General features: G+C 36.3%; 1 protein-coding gene across 3 annotated transcripts; it reads left to right on the plus strand.

Moving 5' to 3' along the window:
- Positions 1–3,855: 3,855 nt before the first annotated feature.
- Positions 3,856–18,661, plus strand: LOC132130064 (MAM domain-containing protein 2-like). Of its 3 annotated transcripts, none has more exons than XM_059541687.1 (14): positions 3,858–4,305; positions 4,720–4,839; positions 8,394–8,644; positions 9,258–9,342; positions 10,337–10,477; positions 10,675–10,931; positions 12,384–12,477; positions 13,165–13,311; positions 14,298–14,563; positions 15,937–16,033; positions 16,823–16,978; positions 17,074–17,327; positions 17,541–17,625; positions 18,107–18,661. In XM_059541687.1, exons 1-14 carry the CDS (start codon positions 4,275–4,277, stop codon positions 18,166–18,168), a joined length of 2,046 nt encoding a protein of 681 aa, XP_059397670.1. In that variant the 5' UTR covers positions 3,858–4,274; the 3' UTR covers positions 18,169–18,661. The 3 variants fall into 3 exon arrangements, with proteins under 3 accessions (XP_059397687.1, XP_059397670.1, XP_059397678.1); XM_059541695.1 differs by having other exon boundaries at positions 4,723–4,839; XM_059541704.1 differs by lacking the exons at positions 17,541–17,625; positions 18,107–18,661 and having other exon boundaries at positions 3,856–4,305; positions 16,823–16,974; positions 17,074–17,278.
- The last annotated feature ends 718 nt before the right edge of the window (positions 18,662–19,379 follow it).

A 19,379-nucleotide genomic window follows, 5' to 3' on the forward strand; every position in this document is an offset into this window, starting at 1 on the left:
GGAGTCCGTAACGGAACAAGTCCTTAAACAAATCTTTGTCATAGAGCGGTAATTGATAGGATATCTCACAGAACTGTTGAACATAATCCTCAGTAGATAGGCCTTCTTGACGAAGGTGCAATAGCTGATCTACTGGGTCAATGATAGAGCTGGATGGTTGACACGCTGACCTAAAAGTGGGAACAGACATTTCAGTAACGAGAGGTACCGGCTGCTGGATCCTGGTATGGCGAAGTCTTCTGTAACGCGGAGTCAGAGACGTTCGGATCCATTAGCAGTATTTTTATTAAGAGAATGGTCAGACAGGCAGTAATCAGAGCACAGCGTCAAGTATGTCAAGGGATATCCAGAATCAGTAATAGTACCAGGGAAAGGTCGGGGCAGGCGACAGAGAATCAAAGGCGGTAACACAATCCAAAATCAGACACGGAAAGAACAAACACTAGGAAAAACGCTTGGAAATGCTAGACGGGGTTAAACAAGACTTAACAATCATTGAGAGTCCAAACACAGTATATAGGGGAGTGTTAATGGGGAACACCTGGTGGTGATTAGCCCTAAGCACGGGATTATGGGAAATGGAGTTGAGAATGGAAATACAAGAGTCCTGAGTGGAGTGCCCTCTACTGGAGTTCATGAGCACTCCAGCTGATGATCGTGACAGTTACTGCCGGTGTGTGAATAACATTTAATAATAAAAAAACTTATCTGATTACAAGCATTTTAAAACATAACATAATCTAATTAAAAGTATTAAATTTTTAGAATTTAATTATTTCATCCAGATTACGTATAATCAGTTGCTTCAACAGATGTTTGATGTTATCATTTAATAATTTCAACTTCAACAGATGTTTGATGTCCACGTTATGTATTTGGTAAGTAACGTTGCTTTAGGGCCTAGGTTTATTGATCAGTCATTATTGACTGGAGGATAATAACCTAAATAAGAAACAAAAAAGCTATTGAAAATGGGCATACGCACATCTGTCGACATCCCTCTTACACTTTTATGTTGTTTGACAGCATTAAAAGAATATGTGTCTAATGTTATGGTGGTTTTGGAACAAGAAAGTTGCTATGGTTTGTGAGCTCAACAGCTGCATCGAATACCCAGTAATTCAGTTCAGTTTAATACATTGGCAACAAAAAATGACTAGGCATCAAGCCTCCAGCAACTGTGCCTGTGCCACCAACTATGAGAAACTTTTCCATGCTGATCAAACAGGAAGCCAAAGGCTGACCATTAGGTGGTTATGTAAGTCAACACACAGACATGGGTGTATGCAATATCTTTTGACCTAAATGCACCCTAAATGGAGATTTTATCATCTACAACATCTAAGTTATTGTTATCTAAAATTAGGAAAACTGAAAAAAAAACCTGGCTTGATAGATGTTTGCTTGCAGTATGTGTGGTACGAAAGTTAACTACAGTGTTCAATAGTGCACAACACAACAGACTATCTTGACCACGTGCCTTTCTTTATCACCGTGAAGACCTACCAGTGGAAATGCAATAAACATGAAGGAAAGCATCTGTTTTATTATCAGTCAACTTCTTAATATATCTATTTAGGCTATTAAAGTGTCAGAATCTCATGTTGATCTACCAGTGATGGACTTAATGTGATAGATACAGATCTATCGATCTATCGATCGATCTATTTATCTATCTATCTATCTATCTACAGTATCTATCTATCTATCTATCTATCTATCTATCTATCTATCTATCTATCTATCTATCTATCTATCTATCTATCTATCTATCGATCGGCAGAGCTTCGCCGCTATCCTTGTGCATATGCAGTGGATCTTGTGCCTGCAAGGATATTACTGTAAAACAACAGATAATAAACTACAGTATTGTTGAAAGCCTGCAGCTGGACCTCTGCTGTTAACTTTTGCACTTTTATTAGGCAGATTGAAGAGAAGACAGCATTCCTAAAATCAAGTCCCATTTTTCACTATGTACAGTGTAATTTGTTTTTATTATTTAATTTTTTTTTAAACAAAATGACTTTGTTGTTTTTACCTCAAGAACTCTTCAGCAACCACTTACTCTTGTGCTGGTACTGACTGACCTTGACAGTGGTTTTGTACAGTTTACAAAAAATGTGTGCTGATAATGCAGAAGGACAATAGAAAACAGTCAGTTTATCAGTTGAAGTCAGTTCATTATTTATTCAGTGATGTCATCATCTAGCTCAATTCAGTTCTCTTCCAATAGTGTCTGTGCAGTCAAGTCAACAATGTTGACATAAACTGTGTCCCCAGCAAGCCAAATGCGACAGTGGCAACAAAAACCAAAACTCCATTGGTGACAGAAATGGAGAAAAAAAAACCTTGGGAGAAACCAGGCTCAGTCGAGCCAGATTTCTACTTGCTTTATGGTGGATTGCAGATTTATAAGTGCATTACCGCCACCTTTCTCTCAAGTGGACCATTGACACTCCTAATTGAGATTGTAGATAGAGTGTCAATGGTCCACCTGAGAGATAAGTGTCAGTAATGCACTTATAAGTCTGCGATCAGTCATAAAGCAAGTAGAGGAAGAAAAAAAAAACAATATAAATACTGTTCAGTTTCTTGCTCAGACCGATCGTTTTGTGTCTTTACACATTAGTGTAGCATACGTGCCATAGGGTTTACTTTTGTTTATGATTTTTTTTTTAATGTTTTATCTGTGATTCCCATCCACTTGCATTATAAGACTGATAGACTGCAACGGTTTGAATTAAAATTTTGGTTTGTGTTCTGTTGAAGAAACAAAGTCATCTGCATCTTGGATGCCCTGGGGGTAAGCAGATTAACATCAAATTTTCATTTTTGGGTGAACTATACCTTTAAGACTTTATCTGCAGCCAGCATTAACTCTAATCAGATAGAAAATCTGCAAATTGTTTGATGAAGTCTGTATGGTGCCCTGGTGGCCTGTATATGGTAGCCAGTACAAACATCACAAGGAATTTATCATTAACACTTATTACACTAGATTATGTATAAATCACAATTAGTTCAAATTAATTATACTTGAAACCAGACTTCAGAGAAATACTGGAAATATTGCTACAAAAATTGTAGCATCACCTCCTCCTTTACTTTTTAAATGCGGCTCATTTTTATAACAGTAATCTTTCGGGGGTAGACTCAGTTAGAGTAATGTGTCCTCGAGTTTTTCCACGTCTTGTGTTTGAATGCTTTAAACTCTTTTTAATGTTTAAATTGGCAAGGCTTAAAAACATGTGCAAATGATAAGCTTTCATAGCGATGCGCAGCAGTGGCCCGTCAACTGTCTTGAGCATCTTTTCAGGCTTGCCTCAGCCATTCGGTTGAGATCACCGGGGGCCCCCCACCTCAGCCGTGGGCCCCTATAATCATCACCACCTTTCACGCCACTAGCAACAGCCCTGGCTACTAATTCTGGTGAGATTCTTTGCATTTGGTGAACACTTTATTATCACATGAGGCCATGGGAGAGGCCTTGTGAATGGTAGTGAAGTGACACAACTGACACTGTGACATGATAAAGCCAACGTGGTGGATGTGTTCGAATTTCATTCACACTACCCATATTCATACTATATAGAACATACTTTTATAACAAATGCTTTAAACAAATTATAGTACCTACTAAACAGTAGGCTATGTGATTTTACGCAGCTTAAATGATTGGAGAAGTCCAGCATACCACCAGTGAGAAGTCTGTCATTTAATTGTAGGTGTAAGTAGTTATGACATCTTGAATTATTATTATTGAAAAGACAATTGAAAAGTGCATACGTGTTGTGAAATTAAACACAGTTTAAGCAATATTTACACAAATTCACTTTAATTTGAAAAAAAAAAAATATTTGTTGTTGTTTTTGGAACTGACATCAGAAAAACAATAGCTCTTTCATTAAATTACCAGTTACCATGCCTAATATCACTAACATTTACTAAGTAAACATGCAGTTATTAAACATACAATTCAGAAGTCACACTGTTGTTAAACATCATTTATTAAATGATGTCTACTGTTTGTCTGCAATGAGCAAGAAGTATGTCATTTCTGCAGACGTTAACACAGTGGCGAACTCCTTACCTAAGGGAGATCCATTGCCTGTTCTGAAATAGAAACCCCAAGAACCACTCCCTCCTCCCACTGTCTGTTCAGCACTGCCAGAGTCAAAGCACGGAGAGTACAGGCAGCGTTCGCAGAGCTGCCGTGCGCAGTATGCAATAGAGGACCTTCACTCTTCCACTTCAGCATCCCTGCATCTTCAGCCATGAGTTTGCTTCACTTCTCAACCCTTCTGGGTAGGTCATCACTTTTTCCATTTTGTTTTGTTCTTTTGCATGCTTCTTTGCATTTGTGCAAGTTTAATTTATTAGTAGAGTAATTTGTAGAGTTATTCGTTGCTGAATGCACTTTTCCCCACATTTACATCCACTAACAGAGTACTTACATATTCTTAAAGTCTTGCTAAGTCGTTATAGTGTAGTGCAGGGCTATTCACATCTTGCCATGGAGGGCCAGTGCACTGCAGAGTTTAGCTCCAACCTTAATCAAACACACCTGAGCCTGTTAATCAATGTCTTTGGGATCATTAGAAAATCACAGGTTGGTGGGTTTGATCAGGGTTGGAGCTAAACTCTGCAGTGCACTGGCCCTCCAGGCCAAAATGTGAATAGCCCTGGTGTAGTGTTTATCTGATTGTATGTGACCCTCAGCAGTTGCTGTTCTAGCGCGGGCTCAGACGCAGCTTTTGCGGGGCTCTTGCAGTTTTGAGACGGACAGCTGCGGATACACTTCTGATCCCACTTTTGCTGCCTGGACCATCAACGAGGAAGGTATGAGAAACTTTCTTATTATTTAGGGCTTCAGGAACCTTTATTTGTGGTACTGTTTTGCCAGAAAGGCTATTCTTTTTCTGCCCTAAAAGTGTCTGGTTGTCAGGAAGCATCAGTTGTAAATATCACTTGGTGGGACGATTCCAAAATATCTTCCCCCCCAGTAAACATGCACCCCTTATACACTAGGTATCGCTATAATATATAGTCTACATTTGCGTTTTAAATAACTAACGAACCTAAGGGCTAGAATCAAAATTATTTTTCCGTCTGAATACAGAGATAGTTTACCCCATATTTGTCATCATTTAGTCGTACTCACCCTTATGTTGTTCCAAGCCCATAAGACTTTGGTTAATCTTCAAAACTCAAATTAGATATAAAAAAAAAAAACTGAGGCATTTCTGTCCCTTGATTAAAGTAGGCCTACTGGTATCCAAAATGTAGAAGATCCAAATAGGTAGTAAAGGTGCCATATAAAATAAATTCATATAAATCGAGCTGTTTAATCCAAGACATAGAAGAGATACAGCTGGATTACTTTATATCATGAAAAGATGTAGTAAAAAAAAATTAATTGCCCCATGATTTACACACCATCAAGCCATCCTAGGTGTATATGACTTTGTCTTCCAGATGAATAAAATCTGAGTTATATAAAAAAAAAAAACAAATGTCATGGTGCTTCCAAGGTTTATAATGGCAGTGAATGTATAAAACATAATCTCTTGCTTCGTGTTCCAGTGGATGATGTAGGATGTATAAACATCTCAGGTCTCATTAAAAATAACCAAAACCAAAGTCTTATGGGTCTTGAATAACATCGCCATGAGGGTGAATAAATTATGACAGAATTTAAATTTTTTATGTGCTGTCTTCAAAGTCCTGTATGAATCCCTCTGATTTTACTATTTTGAATTTTCTTAAAATCCAATGTTTTTTTCTAACTCCTCCTAGAGGGATGGTTTGATTCACATGAAACTTTGTACACATTGTGTACAAATATAGTGTATATAGGTGTACAAATATAGGTGTCAATATAATGTACGAAATACCACTGATGGGACTTCCGGGTTGGGAATTAACAAGATGGCAGCATAGAGCTACTGCTTCTGAATAGAATAGTCATTAAAAGTCACTAAACTATCGAACTAAGTAATGTACATCATAAATATAAAAGGGGAGTAAGATGGAAACTAGGTGCAAAACTAAGAGAGTTACACAAGCAACCGAGATACACGACGACGACTCTGCATGCTCTCTCCCCGGTTCACAAGCAAGCAGATACGAGGCATAATAATATTTAACTACTTATCATTACATCTTTAAAGACATATAAGACATTCTCAGTTCAATTCTGAATAGCATTCAACCTTGATATTGAGCATCTGTGAATGTATTTAAATGCATAATTTTATATGCAGGGCATATAAAAATTGCTGCAATACTTTCTTAAGTGTTTAAGGCTTAATGGTTGCACATCTGCACTACATTGAGAAAGCCAGCATTACATAACAGGACTTTATCCGATCTCTGTTGGTCTTATTCTGACAAGACACAAATGCTAAGGGTTGTCATAGATTATTAATTTGCCTGTATGATTCACACTGGCCAGAGATTCTTCACAGATCATGCGCTTTGCTGACGGCTTTCATGCTAGAATTTTTTTTTTGTCATGTATATATCTTGTCTTTTGAATTTACTTTATTATTGCATTCAGCACAGCAAGCACTTTCCGTATCCGTCTGTGCTCTGTTCTAAAAATAAGTTTTGTTATCATTGCTTAACTTTTATTTCTGTCCTCTGCCAAAACCTGTGATGGTTGGTGAACAATGAGCTCAGCTGCTGTGGGGAAAACAGAGGAGATGCTTTTGAATGACTTAAGCGAAGTATGATGATGGAAGTTTTATCCAATTAACATACGTCAGGCAGTTGTCTGGTTGACCACTGTCTCAACCTTTTGCCTGTGAAGTGAGTTTTTTGCCCACAGGTAAATTAAACAAGATTGGGCAACACATTTGTGTTTCTGTTTGGTTTCCAGGACAACTCAGATTCTGTAGTGGAAACACAGAGGAAGCAGACATCTTAGTTTTAGGAAAATGGAACAAATTTACTAAATGTTCAATGAATTAATTCCGAATTTGCCGAAAATGTATGTTACTGTTTATCAAATGTGCCCACTTACTATTATAATTATAACATTGATTATAATTCATAAAACATTTATTCATTGTATTTGTTTATTTCATATACATGCAGACAAAAATTATGTAAGACTACATTTTCAGAAGGAGTTGAGATAAAGAGAAAGAGAGGAGATCTGGTGACCTTTTTCTCTCAGCCATTTTCAGATAGCTGGAGAAATAATTTTAGACCTTTAGAGATGTACAGCAGAAATTCACAGAAGTCCACCTCAACATTTAACCCTTCCTATGAAGCCTCAGAAGTTAATAGACTACTTCCATCCAGATCTCCTTCACGCTCACTGAATAACAGCTGCTGCAGTGATTGAGAGTATAGTGAGAACTGCACTTTATTCTTGATTAATTTTTGTGCTAAATGCCTCTCTCATGTTGAAAAAGACATTTAGTGCAGAATAATAACCCCTTATTATTGCCAGTAAAAATGCTATCACTACATGGCTTGTTTATTGTTCTGTAATAATTTCATATTAACAATATAGCCTATATAAAGTGCCAAAACATATTTTTTTTCCAGAAATGCTAGGGTAATCCCAAAGCATATATATGAATTTTTGAACTTGCTAATACAATGAGGGCAGGTGTTGATAACACTCTGCTTTGTGGTTAATTGTGAATCATTCCACAAAATGGGGACTGAAGGCAATAGACCTTATCAAACACATGACTTCACCTACCTCAGAAGCTGATGTTGTGGCCGGAGAGGTGGGATATTAGCGACTGTTATTCGCTCATGGACTAAATATATGAGATCTCAAAAGAGGGCCAAACTAAAGTATAGAAAATAAGTGTGTTTTTACAAGAGGTCATGAAGAGAGAATGGCACCTGGAATGAATCATCATGAGAACATCTGGAGCTATCAGAGATCACTGAAACTAATGGCAGCAAGCACACTCTCACATCATGTCGAGGTTTGATGTATATTAAACAAGAGGAAATTGGATACGCTCACAACATATACAATTACTTTATGTCTGACAGCTTATATTTCTTCTTTAATAAATATGAACCTAACCTATTTCTGTGCTCTAAACAGTCACTCTGGTAAAGTCAGATGATTAAATGGACTGTTATTAACACTTGAGTCTCCCATGAGTCTTTGTTGCTGTGATTTCATGCCCTTCATTTTGAACCTGATACAGATCCCACCTGTTTTTTTTGACACAGTTTAAAATGGTGAAACAGTCGACCATTTGCAATGAAAATAACAGAACTGAATGTTTAAACAATCATAAACCATACATTTCTTTTAATGTTTTTGTGCGGTTCTTAAACTTGTGACGTAATGCTTTTTTATTTCTGCACAAATGTTCTCACCAGTATTAAAATCCTGCCTCTTCTGATTCTTTCAGGCCGCTTCATTACAGCAGATTCCTCATCTTTTGGTGAGAAAGAAAAGCATGTCCTGGTCAGTCCGGAGCTGGAGCTCAGAGACTGGAGCTGTGTGCGGTTGGTCTATCAGATCTCAGGCTCAGGCTCTCTTCAACTGCACTTACGACCCGAGGGTGAGAACTTTGACTACACGTTATGGATGGCGGAGAAACCCTCAGATAGTTGGCTCATTGCCAGTGTGGACCTTCGTAATACGTCTGGATCTTACCAGGTATCTGCCTGACATTAAATGTAAAGAGGGGAAACAACAATCCCAAAGCATATATATATATATATATGCTTTGTGTATGTGGTATAACGTAGGTGAGACCATTCATAGTTTGATAGAGGACTGTTAGCTTAAAAGAGCATTTAAGTAGAGCTGAGTGAATAAAAGAGCCCTTATAAAAACTAGTGGATATACCTCTCTCTTGATCAGACCTTGTGCTATTTTACTATGCTTGTAATAATACTGTGTTTCTGGGAATTACATTTAGAAAGACAGACTGAGCATAATAATTGGCCTTTGCAAACAAAGGAATAGAGATTGACTTTGTTTAATAACAAATGTTATGAGTTATTATCGAAAGAAAGTAAATCCATTATGCTAGTTTTGACTTGAGGTGTATGATAAAAATATACTGTGTGTAAAACTGAAGCTGTGCTTGATTTAGAGAAACCCTGAAAGAGAGTTAGGATGAGTTAGATATGTAGTTTTCTAGGCTTTAGAGACTAAATTTAATTTTTTTGTGTGTCAGCTGAACTGATGGCAGTTGGTGCATATTTAACTATTTTACAACCCAAACAGTTTCACTTCTCTTTGTTCATTACCTCTTGACATTCAGCTATTATTTGAGGCTAAACCCAGCAGAGGAATGGGAAATAGTGTTGCCCTTTTTGAAATACACATCATCCCTGGATACTGTCTAGGTAAGTCCTATTTTATACTTGGAGTAGAATGTATGTATTATTGATCACAGCATTTGTTGCATGCCACTCATCCAATAATCTCAACAAGCTTTGAGCTTTGTTACTTTTGATAAGAAACAGAGTCTAGGATTTCAAATTCTGTCAATTGTATCACTAAATTCAAACAATAAATGTTATTTTGACACTCTTTAATGTGGTATGACAGATCTCTATAACAGTTCTTCTTCACTACTAGTTACAGCACAAAATAAAGAATAATTATCAGAAGGTATGTTAAGGTAAACAGTAAAACTACGATGAAACGTATCATGTTGGTTGTAAATGCTCAATCAGCCTACTTAGTTTGGAATCTGTTGTTAATTTTAAGCTTTTGCATTAATGTGCAAGCTGACAGGGTTCCCTGTAGTTTACAGCTTTAATTGAGATTTTAAAAAAATCCCTTAAGTACTGATATAAAACCAAATGAATCAATACTGAGTCGAGATCAGAATTTAATCAAATCATGAAATCTGAGTCAATAAATACTACAGTATATTATACATAATGCAAAAATGAATGGAATTAATTTAAGTAGGTTAACAACAACAACAAAAAAGATACTTCTTTGCAAAAGCAATAAAAAAAAAAGTATTTTCCTTATTCTCATGTTGCTACAAACACATTTGAGATTTTCATTCTAAAAGTACCAGCAGTAAATAGATTTATGTGCTACTTTCAAAGTCTTCTGAAGTTATTTGATTGATTTGTGTTAAAAACAGAATGAAATTGTTATTTGCTCAAAATCTCACATGAATCTGGCTCACACACATCTGAAAAAAAAAAAAAACTTTATTCAATCCTCATTGGTTCTCTTGTCTGTGGTCAACAATGCATGTAACTTGCAATACGGCTGCTCTTAACTCTTTGAGAACCACTTTTGAGGACCCATTAAAAAAAAATACAACAACAACAATAAGTCTTAGATAATAACAATAATGTGTAATGTCTGTTTTAGAGTGTAACTTTGAGGAGCATCACTTGTGTGGCTACAGTAATCATCAGTGGAATCCCAATGTGAACTGGTATGTGGGTAGGAGGTTTGCCCGGGACCCTCAGTCAGATCTTCCAGATGACCACACCATGAACAATGAGAGAGGTAATACAGACTGACAGGATAGCTTCATACTGCACAATACTGTAGGTCAAGAGCAGGAATGAATCATACCAGGCTCACCAACGAGACCATAGTTTTTCTCAACACACAATTCTCCTGAACTGTAACATACTTACTCTCTCACCCAAAGGAATGTGCTTTTGAATCCATCCTTTGTTTTATTTTTCCACTTTGAACAGGTCACTACATGTATGCAGACTCAATTTATGTTAAAAGGTTCCAGGAGGTGGCCAAGTTGGTGTCTCCAATGACTACCACTACAATGGCAGGATGCTTGTCCTTTTACTATCAAATGGACCAGGCTATTGGGAATTTCTTCTCAGTCTTTACTAAGGACCAATTGGGCCACCATGAAGAGATATGGAGGCCTGATGCGTATGCGACAACAAATTGGAAGTTAGTGCAAGTGGATATTAAGGCACCACATCCTTTAGAGGTGAGTGAAGTTCTTCTACAAATTTTGTGTCCATGTACCACTGCATTATACAGTTTCAAGGAAACTAGTAGTGCTTGGGACCACACAACATTAGCGAGGCCAACAAAACCCACTACCTCAAATGTCTTCACTTCTAATACAAACAATTGAAAAATTGTAATATTTAGTTTGCTTTTAATAACAGGAAACCATTAATGACAATGGACAGTATTTTCTAAAATTATATATGTTAGAAATGATTTCTAAATCCCCCATCTTTAACAATACTAAAGGAAAAAGTCATACAATGTCTATCTGTCTGTCTGTCTGTCAATCCATCCATCCATCCACTTTTGTCAAGCTTTTGTTTAGAACAGACAGTATGTTTTTTTAATATATCTAACAGTTTTAACAACCCATAATTTACTAACGCAGTTGGCAAACGCACTTTTTGGCTTTAGAGCTGTAGTTCCCGTATGTATGTTAAAACCCTATCCTAACAAGACTAGCACCTATTTATAAAAGGGGCCTTCTTTTATTGCATGGTTAACATATATAAACACTTGTGCAGATGCCATATTATAGATGGCAAGTTTTAGTCAAACAAAAATGAATTAAAGTTCTATAAAGGGTCCTTTACACCCTCTATATAAATATATGTATTTGGAACTCCAGAAGATGAACGACTTACACTTTTGCAATAATTTTCAATAATAGTATTAGCAATCATTATTTCATGTACATTTAGTTAGTTGTGAATGTCACTACTTTAGACTAATATTATTATTATGACATTTTTAACTAATTGGGATACACACTACTGTTCAAAAGTTTGTGGTTGGTAAGATTTTTTTTATGTTATATATTATATTATATTATATTATGGTTTTAATGAGAAATACCAGGTTAGGCCATGTTGTTTTGTCCAAATTAGCATTGTCCTCAATGATTAGAGAAAACTGTACTCATTTGTTGTAACCAAATCAAACGTATGGATAGTCCTATTGAAAACTGACCTTATACATTTGATCAAAACTGCTCTGATTATTAACTCTAAGAATTGTTCGAGATCTCTTTGGTCATTTTCAAATGTAGTTCAAAGAGTGATATATTTTTTACCATACATAATGTAATCTCTGTTCTGCTGAGAAAAGAGTGTTTATTTTACATCTGTAGGAATAATATAAACAAAGTAAAGAGCTAGTGCTGTGGCTGCTATGTTTGACTGTGAGAAGCCAACTCTGGGAGACAATGTAAATAATGGGAGTAGGTGTGTGTGTGTGTGGAGTTCTCTGTCTGCAGTGTTACTAATGCCTTTGAACCTTGTGTTTTTGCATTGCTTTTAGTTACAAACTACATCCATTTGAAACTTTCAGTTTTCATTATGAATGAATCATTTGTTCTCTATTGTTCCCCTCATGTTGGGCCCTTCAGGTCTCTATTTTAGATTGATCGGTGTGTTTGGTGTGCTAGGTGGTGTTTGAGGTGGCGTTCAACAGTCCTCGTGGTGGCTATGTTGCTCTGGATGACATCTCTTTCTCCCCAGTGTTTTGTCACACAGAGACAGGTCAGTACAGTTCTGTTGCATACAGCTTTTCACATAGCTCCAAAGCCACCAGCAAGTTTTATGGTTTCATTTCAACAGTCACTGTAACTTGGTGAACATGTGTTCACTCTTTTCTTGCTTGAATCATTTTCTACCATGCTTATTTAGATGCGAAGAACCAAAATGTCTGTACTGTTCAGTTAATAAGAGTACAATTGGGATCGAGCCTCTTCTTATTTTCTCTCATTGCACCAAAGGACAATAAAAACCACCACAGCACCGTCTTAAACCTGTTTTTTTTCTATAGACTGCAAAATCCTGATTTTAGGTAATTTGCAACACAATGGGAATTTAAATAGATTTTTTGTTTTAGCAAATTTGTCGCTAATTCGTATGAATTTGTACAATCTAATTTCTATGTTTTTGTGCGACCTGTTAACAATCCATTGACACTAATATTTAGGAGTGGACAAGAATATAATTTGGGACAAAAATAAGCCATTTTTCTGAGAGGGGCCTTCGGCATTATTCCTAGCAACCCAAAAAAGTCCATAAATGCTGTTTAAAGGTGAATTTTCTTGATTTCCTGTTATGTAGCAACGACAAGGACATTCCCTTTAGTCAGCAGTTTACAGTCATTTTACAGAAAGTCTGCCTATGTGGGAGATGTTCATGATGTGAGTTTATTTCACGTGACTCATGTTTCAGAGCCAGCATTTGATCCCTCTGTGGCAACCTGTGACTTTGAGGAGGGCCTGTGTCAGTATTATCAGGAACAGACCGGAGGTTCAGTGTGGAACAGGGTCTCTGTGAAACCAAATGTTTACCGCATCGGGGATCACACTACAGGCACTGGTGCGAAGTGAGACTGTTCTTTTCATCAGTTCACCATCTGACACAAAATATATATTGTACAAGCTTGATGAAGTAATGTTTTGATCATACTTTTAGACTCTATAAAAAAAGTCTAATTTATCTAAATATTACATTTACATCACATGCTGTAAATATAATACTATATAATTTTTTTAAATGTGCATTTAACTCATTAAAGTTCCAAATCATGGAGCTGTTTTAAAGAGTGAGATTCCTACTTAATGTGTATTTAATTTGAATTTATCAGTATTTATCTGTTTCTGCATATTAAAGCAATAGCTCACCCAAAAATCAATATATACTCATTTGATTCAAGATGTAGGTGAGTTTGTTTCTTCCTCAGAACAGATTTGGAGACATTTAGCATTACATCACAATGGATCCTCTGCAGTCAATGGGTGCCGTCAGAATGAGAGTCCAAACAGCTGATAAAAACATCACAATAATCCACAGTTTCACTGGAGGAAGCATTAATATGGATCATGGACTGGTTGGATCTTGACCAGAAGTGACGGTTTCATCATTCAATCTGCTGAATGATGGATTTGTTTATTACAATCACGCAGCTTTTCACTTCACAATATATTAGTTGATGGACTGGAGTGGTGTGGATTACTTGTGGATTATTGTAATGTTTTTATCAGCTGTTTAGCCTCATTCTGACGGCACCCATTCACTGCAGAGGATCCACTGGTGAGTAAGTGTTGCTAAGCTAAATTTCTCCAAATCTGTTTTAATGAAGAAACAAAGTCACCTACAGTATATCTTTGATGGCCTCAGGATGAGTACATTTTCAGCAGCTTTACATTTTTGGGTGAACTATTCCTTTGACTAAATGGACTAAACAAAATGGATTTATTTTTATTTTTATTTTACAAATAAGATAACATTCAGAAAATGATCTTTTATTTCACTGATAATTTAAGATTTATAAATCTGCCATATCTGTGTCTTTACATTCACAGGGTCTTTTCTCCTGGCCAACACTCTTCATACCTCTCGTCCAGGGTATGTGAGTCGTCTTTTTGGACCGTCACTACCAGGGAACCAAAAATACTGCCTCAGGTTCTACTATGCCCTGCACGGCTTCATGAAAATAGATAATGCTCTGGCTCTATATGTCTATGATGAGAACAACATAGCTCAGGAGAAAATCTGGACCGTGTCTGAGAGGTCTAAAGATGTTTGGACAGAGGTGGAAGTCACCTACCTAAAGCCCATGCCTACTATGGTAAGAGGAAAATGTATGGATTATTGGCAAGATGTGTTTCTTCAAGACTGGATTGTGATCATGATAATGGCTAATTTTAAATCATTTCACTATTCAACAGTGACATTGTTTTTTTTTTTTATGTACACCACCTTTTAAGAGTTTTTGGTTAGGAAGAAAAATAATAAATTAGTACTTTTATACAGAGGGGATGCATTAAGTTGACTTAATTACATTAAAAAGACATTTATATTTAAACACAATGTTTTTATTTCAAATACAGGCTGTTCTTTTGAACTTTCTGTTCAACAAAGAGTGCTCAAAAAAAAAAAAAAAAAACAATTCTACCATGGTTTCCACAAAAATATTAAGCAGCACAACTGTGCGTCAAATCAGCATATTAGAATGATTTCTGAAGGATCATGTGACACTGAAGACTGGAGTAAATTATGCTGAAAATACAGCTTTGCAATTTCAGGAAAAAAAAAAACAAAAACAAACATTTTAAAATATATTCAAAAAGAAAAGTTGAATTATATTATATATAAATTTTACAGTTTAAACATAATTAAAAAAATATCATAAAATACGTGTACTGTGTTAAGCTAACTGAGACTTGTTATAGCACTTATATACCATTGGTCTTTTTGTTGTTTTTGATTGCTTCCACTGTCCTCATTTGTAAGTCGCATCTGCTAAATTAATAAATGTAAATATCACTGTTTTATTGTATATTTGATCAAAAACAGAAACTTGGTGAGGATGTGAGACTTCTTTCAAAATTATTACAAATCCTATTGATGCCAAACTTTTTAACGGTACTTTAAATCAAACAACATAAAGGTTTACATTAAGTGTTCTTCAGATTATAGGTGATAAAAGGACATTGTCCTGAATGATAAGCACAAATTCAGTTTTAATACTTTTCTGTTTTAGTAAAGTATTTTCTTGTGACTTCCAAATGATTAGTCATAACAAATCTTTTATTGAACTTTGGGTCACCCCGTGTGTGAATTCCTGTAGTAATCTTGGGGATTTTGATAAGTGAAGAGCAAGACTCTTTTTTTTATGGAGTGTCTGTCTACAGACAAACCACATCAAAACCTCATTAATAGTGTTTCCATTTGTTGAATATTTTGTGCCTCCTCAAAATGTCAACGGCAGTTAAGAGAAAAACCACAAATAAATCAAATTGAGGTCTGTAAATGACATGGGTTGTTCATAATGTCTCTTTTAAAATAGTAATTATTTTCAAGTAACATTGAATTCATGTTTAATTGAATTTTTCTTTTTTTATGTTCTGTATTACAAGAGTAAGGACTAGTTTAGTACCTGATCTCCCTGTTTTTACTATTTGTCATTGTGGAATTTTTTTATCTTAACTTCCCATTAAGGTAGCATTTGTCAGCATCTGCAGAAACTTCTGGGACTGTGGGCTTGTGTCTCTCGATGACATCTCTGTGACCCTTGGAGATTGTCGAGTTACTACAGGTACTTCTACCCTTTTGACATTGAGAAAAAGCTCTGTTCAGATGGTAACTGTGTTTCATGCTGATTTAAGTTAATTCCAGCTTTTACAGGGTGAATTTTATTGCCACTTTGCTCCCACTGTCCTCAAGACAATTACTGGATGGATCATTTACTGTTTTTAACAAACACCAGGGTCATGTGGTACTGTCCATATCCACATCTCTTAATTTAAAAGCATTCATTATTCCAAAAGACATTTTGGAAATCCTTTTCGACTACTGCCAAGTGCCATATGGTTGCACTGTGTGGTATGTGTATTTTTAGTATCTTTAGTACTTGTAACACAGAAATCTTCACAGTATCTCAGAATTCTTCACATTGTGAGATAGTAAATGATCAAATTACATAAATATGGATAGGTGTTTGTTCTTCCTTTAAATAATAAAAGTGACTCACAGTTGCTTTTATTGAAGTAAACCCTGTGCCTTGTAAAAGATTTAAGCAGATGATTGTTCTAATAAAGGGTAAACTGTATTACTTGCACGTTTTAAACTGTGTGGCTTAGGAAATGGGCAAGGCCCTTGTCTAAGTTTCTTAAATATTCTGTTTATAGACATATATTACATGCCAATGGAGAACATCTGCCCTCACAAACATAGACATTAAATGGGCAGTGCCGGCTGCGGTGGACAGAAATAGACAATCTTTTAACCATTTCTCTCACATAAAGTGTGTTTCAGATGTAAAAAAGCATAGTTTGGTGGAAGTTTACTATTTCAAATAAGGTCACCCTTTTTGTGCTCTGTTTAGGAGCCTTAAATCCACCTCCTGGACATTGTAACTTTGAAACTGGGGACTGTGGCTATACCCAGAAAAAGAAAGCTAAGAAAGGACATTGGTTACAGATCAGGGGACAGACACCCACGTCTTACACAGGACCCATGGGGGACCACACCTTAGGGGTAGGTGAGTCAAATTTATTCTTCAGCTTTAAATGCTTTGTTAACCTTGCTGACGTCATGAGACAGTGCACACTAAGACTTTCCTGCTCTGACTTCAAGGCTACTACATGTACATTGAGGCGTCTCATATGTTACCCAAGCAGTCGGCCAGACTCTTGTCCACTGAGCTGAGGGGTTCAACCGGACCTCAGTGTCTAATCTTCTTCTACCACATGTATGGCTCAGGCACAGGAACTCTGAACGTCCTGCTGCATAAGGGGGACAGGGAGAGAGTGCTTTGGGCAAGACAAGGAGAACAAAGTGTGTCCTGGATGAAGGCCACGGTGGATTATGAGTGTTACACAAGGCACTGGGTTAGAGACACACTCTTACTCCCTTTGCTGTTGAAAGATGTCTTTGAAAAAGATCTTTAATAATGTCAATATCAAACTACCAATTTGATCGCTGAGGTAATGGTACTTGGAGTGCCAGGAAACTGATGGAGTGTCGCTTTGAACATTACTGTGTTGCTTTTTTTTCCTGTAAAATGTCACTGGAAGGTTTAATATCTCCCTAATTGTTTGCAGATTTTATTTGAAGCTGTCAGAGGATCCTCAATAAGGAGTGACATTGCAATTGATGATGTTGTGTTTAAAAAGGGGCCGTGCAAAGGTGAGTGAACAGTTTAGTAACAAAATGACAATGCAGTTTTTTTTTAAAAATATGTTTCAAAATAAAAGTTTTTAATGACTGCAGTGGCATAAAAAAGTAAAAAATTCTCATTCAGTCAAAATCACGCTGCCCTGGTACGCTCACATATTCTGCTTTGGGCTGGCAAAGCTCATTTTACGCCACCCTTGTGGACATGCTCCTGTGTGTCGCCTCATCTACTCTTCTTTTATTTGATGTATTGCAGTATGTTGTGTGAGGTCAGGTGACTGCACTGCAGTAACAGCAGTAGGGGAAGCATGTGATTTCTTTACTGCAGGTCTCATTGGTGTTTGTCTATAGAGGGATCACATAGGCCTACTGTTACTGTAGCGATCTGAATCTGTTTAAAGTAGCAGTAATATGGCAGCCTGTAAGAGACAGAGGGTGTATTTGTATATATGTTTATACAATAAAATCTCTCTTTATGTCTCTCCTTCTCTAGATCCTGGAGACAGCATCTCATACTCAGGATTTTCTGAAAACTTTAATGAAATTGAGTACTGAGCTAGGCCCAGGAATGCTGACATGTGTCTGTTTTTATTTGTATGTCACTGGGGATGAGGAGACTGGGAGAAATAAAAGAACATGACCTAGACTCAACAGTGTTCTGCAGATTCTGGTCATGCATGACTAGCCTACATGGAAAGACACACGCTTCCTTGTTCTTATAAGGTGGTATGCTGTGTCTAGTTCTCAATATAGCCTGATATTTTTGGATCATTGGGACAGCTTGGGGACTGTCTTATTTTTGTGTATTTTGTTAAGAGAATATCAGAAAATACTTGTAATTTTTGTTGTGTGTTGACATTGCTTAGCAGCATGCTGCTAGTAGCAACCATTTTCAATTTGTGTTTGCTGAGGTGAACGTTTTCTTGTTGGTTTTTACACTGTTCAGTGTCTAGGGTAAAAACAGGTTTGGACTAATGCCAGAGTCATGGGTTGTATACATTCTCACTCACAGTGTTTCATTTATTAAACAAGTTTTGAAAAAGGAAAATGTCTTTGTCAGTTCTGTAGATTCCCATAAGAATAACAATACTGTAAACTTACACTTAAATATTAATTTCTTAAAATTTCTCATCAAGGAAATACAAGTGAGGCTGTTGGTACTGCTTTACAATGAGAATAATAATCTTATAATTTACCGCCATCTAGTGTAATACTTGTGTTATGGAACATACAAAACCTGGTTGAAAGTTTTTCGAAATTATGGGAAAAATGTCATTCTAAACACTAATACAACTAAATATTTTTTATTTTCCTGACCTACATACAGAACCCCCAACCCCCCTTTTGCTTTCCGTAATTTTCATGTTCTCAACACATAAAAGATTTATACCACCTCTTACAATACTACATTACCCATGATGCACACAAACCGGTTGAATTTGCTTCTGATGTTTTAAAGGTATAGTTCACCCAAAAATGAAAATTTTATTTTGATTTTTCTTTAGCTCCAACCGTTGCAGTCTGTCAGTCTTATAATGTAAGTGATGGGAATCACAGCTAAAACATACAATAATAATAATAATAATAATAATAAAAACATACATAAACAAAACCAAATTAAACCCTGCAGCTCGTGAAAGATACATTTATGTGTAAAGACACAAAACGATTGGTCTGTGCAAGAAACTGAACAGTATTTATATATATTTTTTTTACCTCTGATTCACGCAATGTCCGGCCTGTTAGAACTCTACTGAGCACATCCT

This window comes from Carassius carassius, chromosome 4 (genome assembly GCF_963082965.1).
Source record: "Carassius carassius chromosome 4, fCarCar2.1, whole genome shotgun sequence".
Classification (NCBI taxonomy): Eukaryota; Metazoa; Chordata; class Actinopteri; order Cypriniformes; family Cyprinidae; genus Carassius; species Carassius carassius.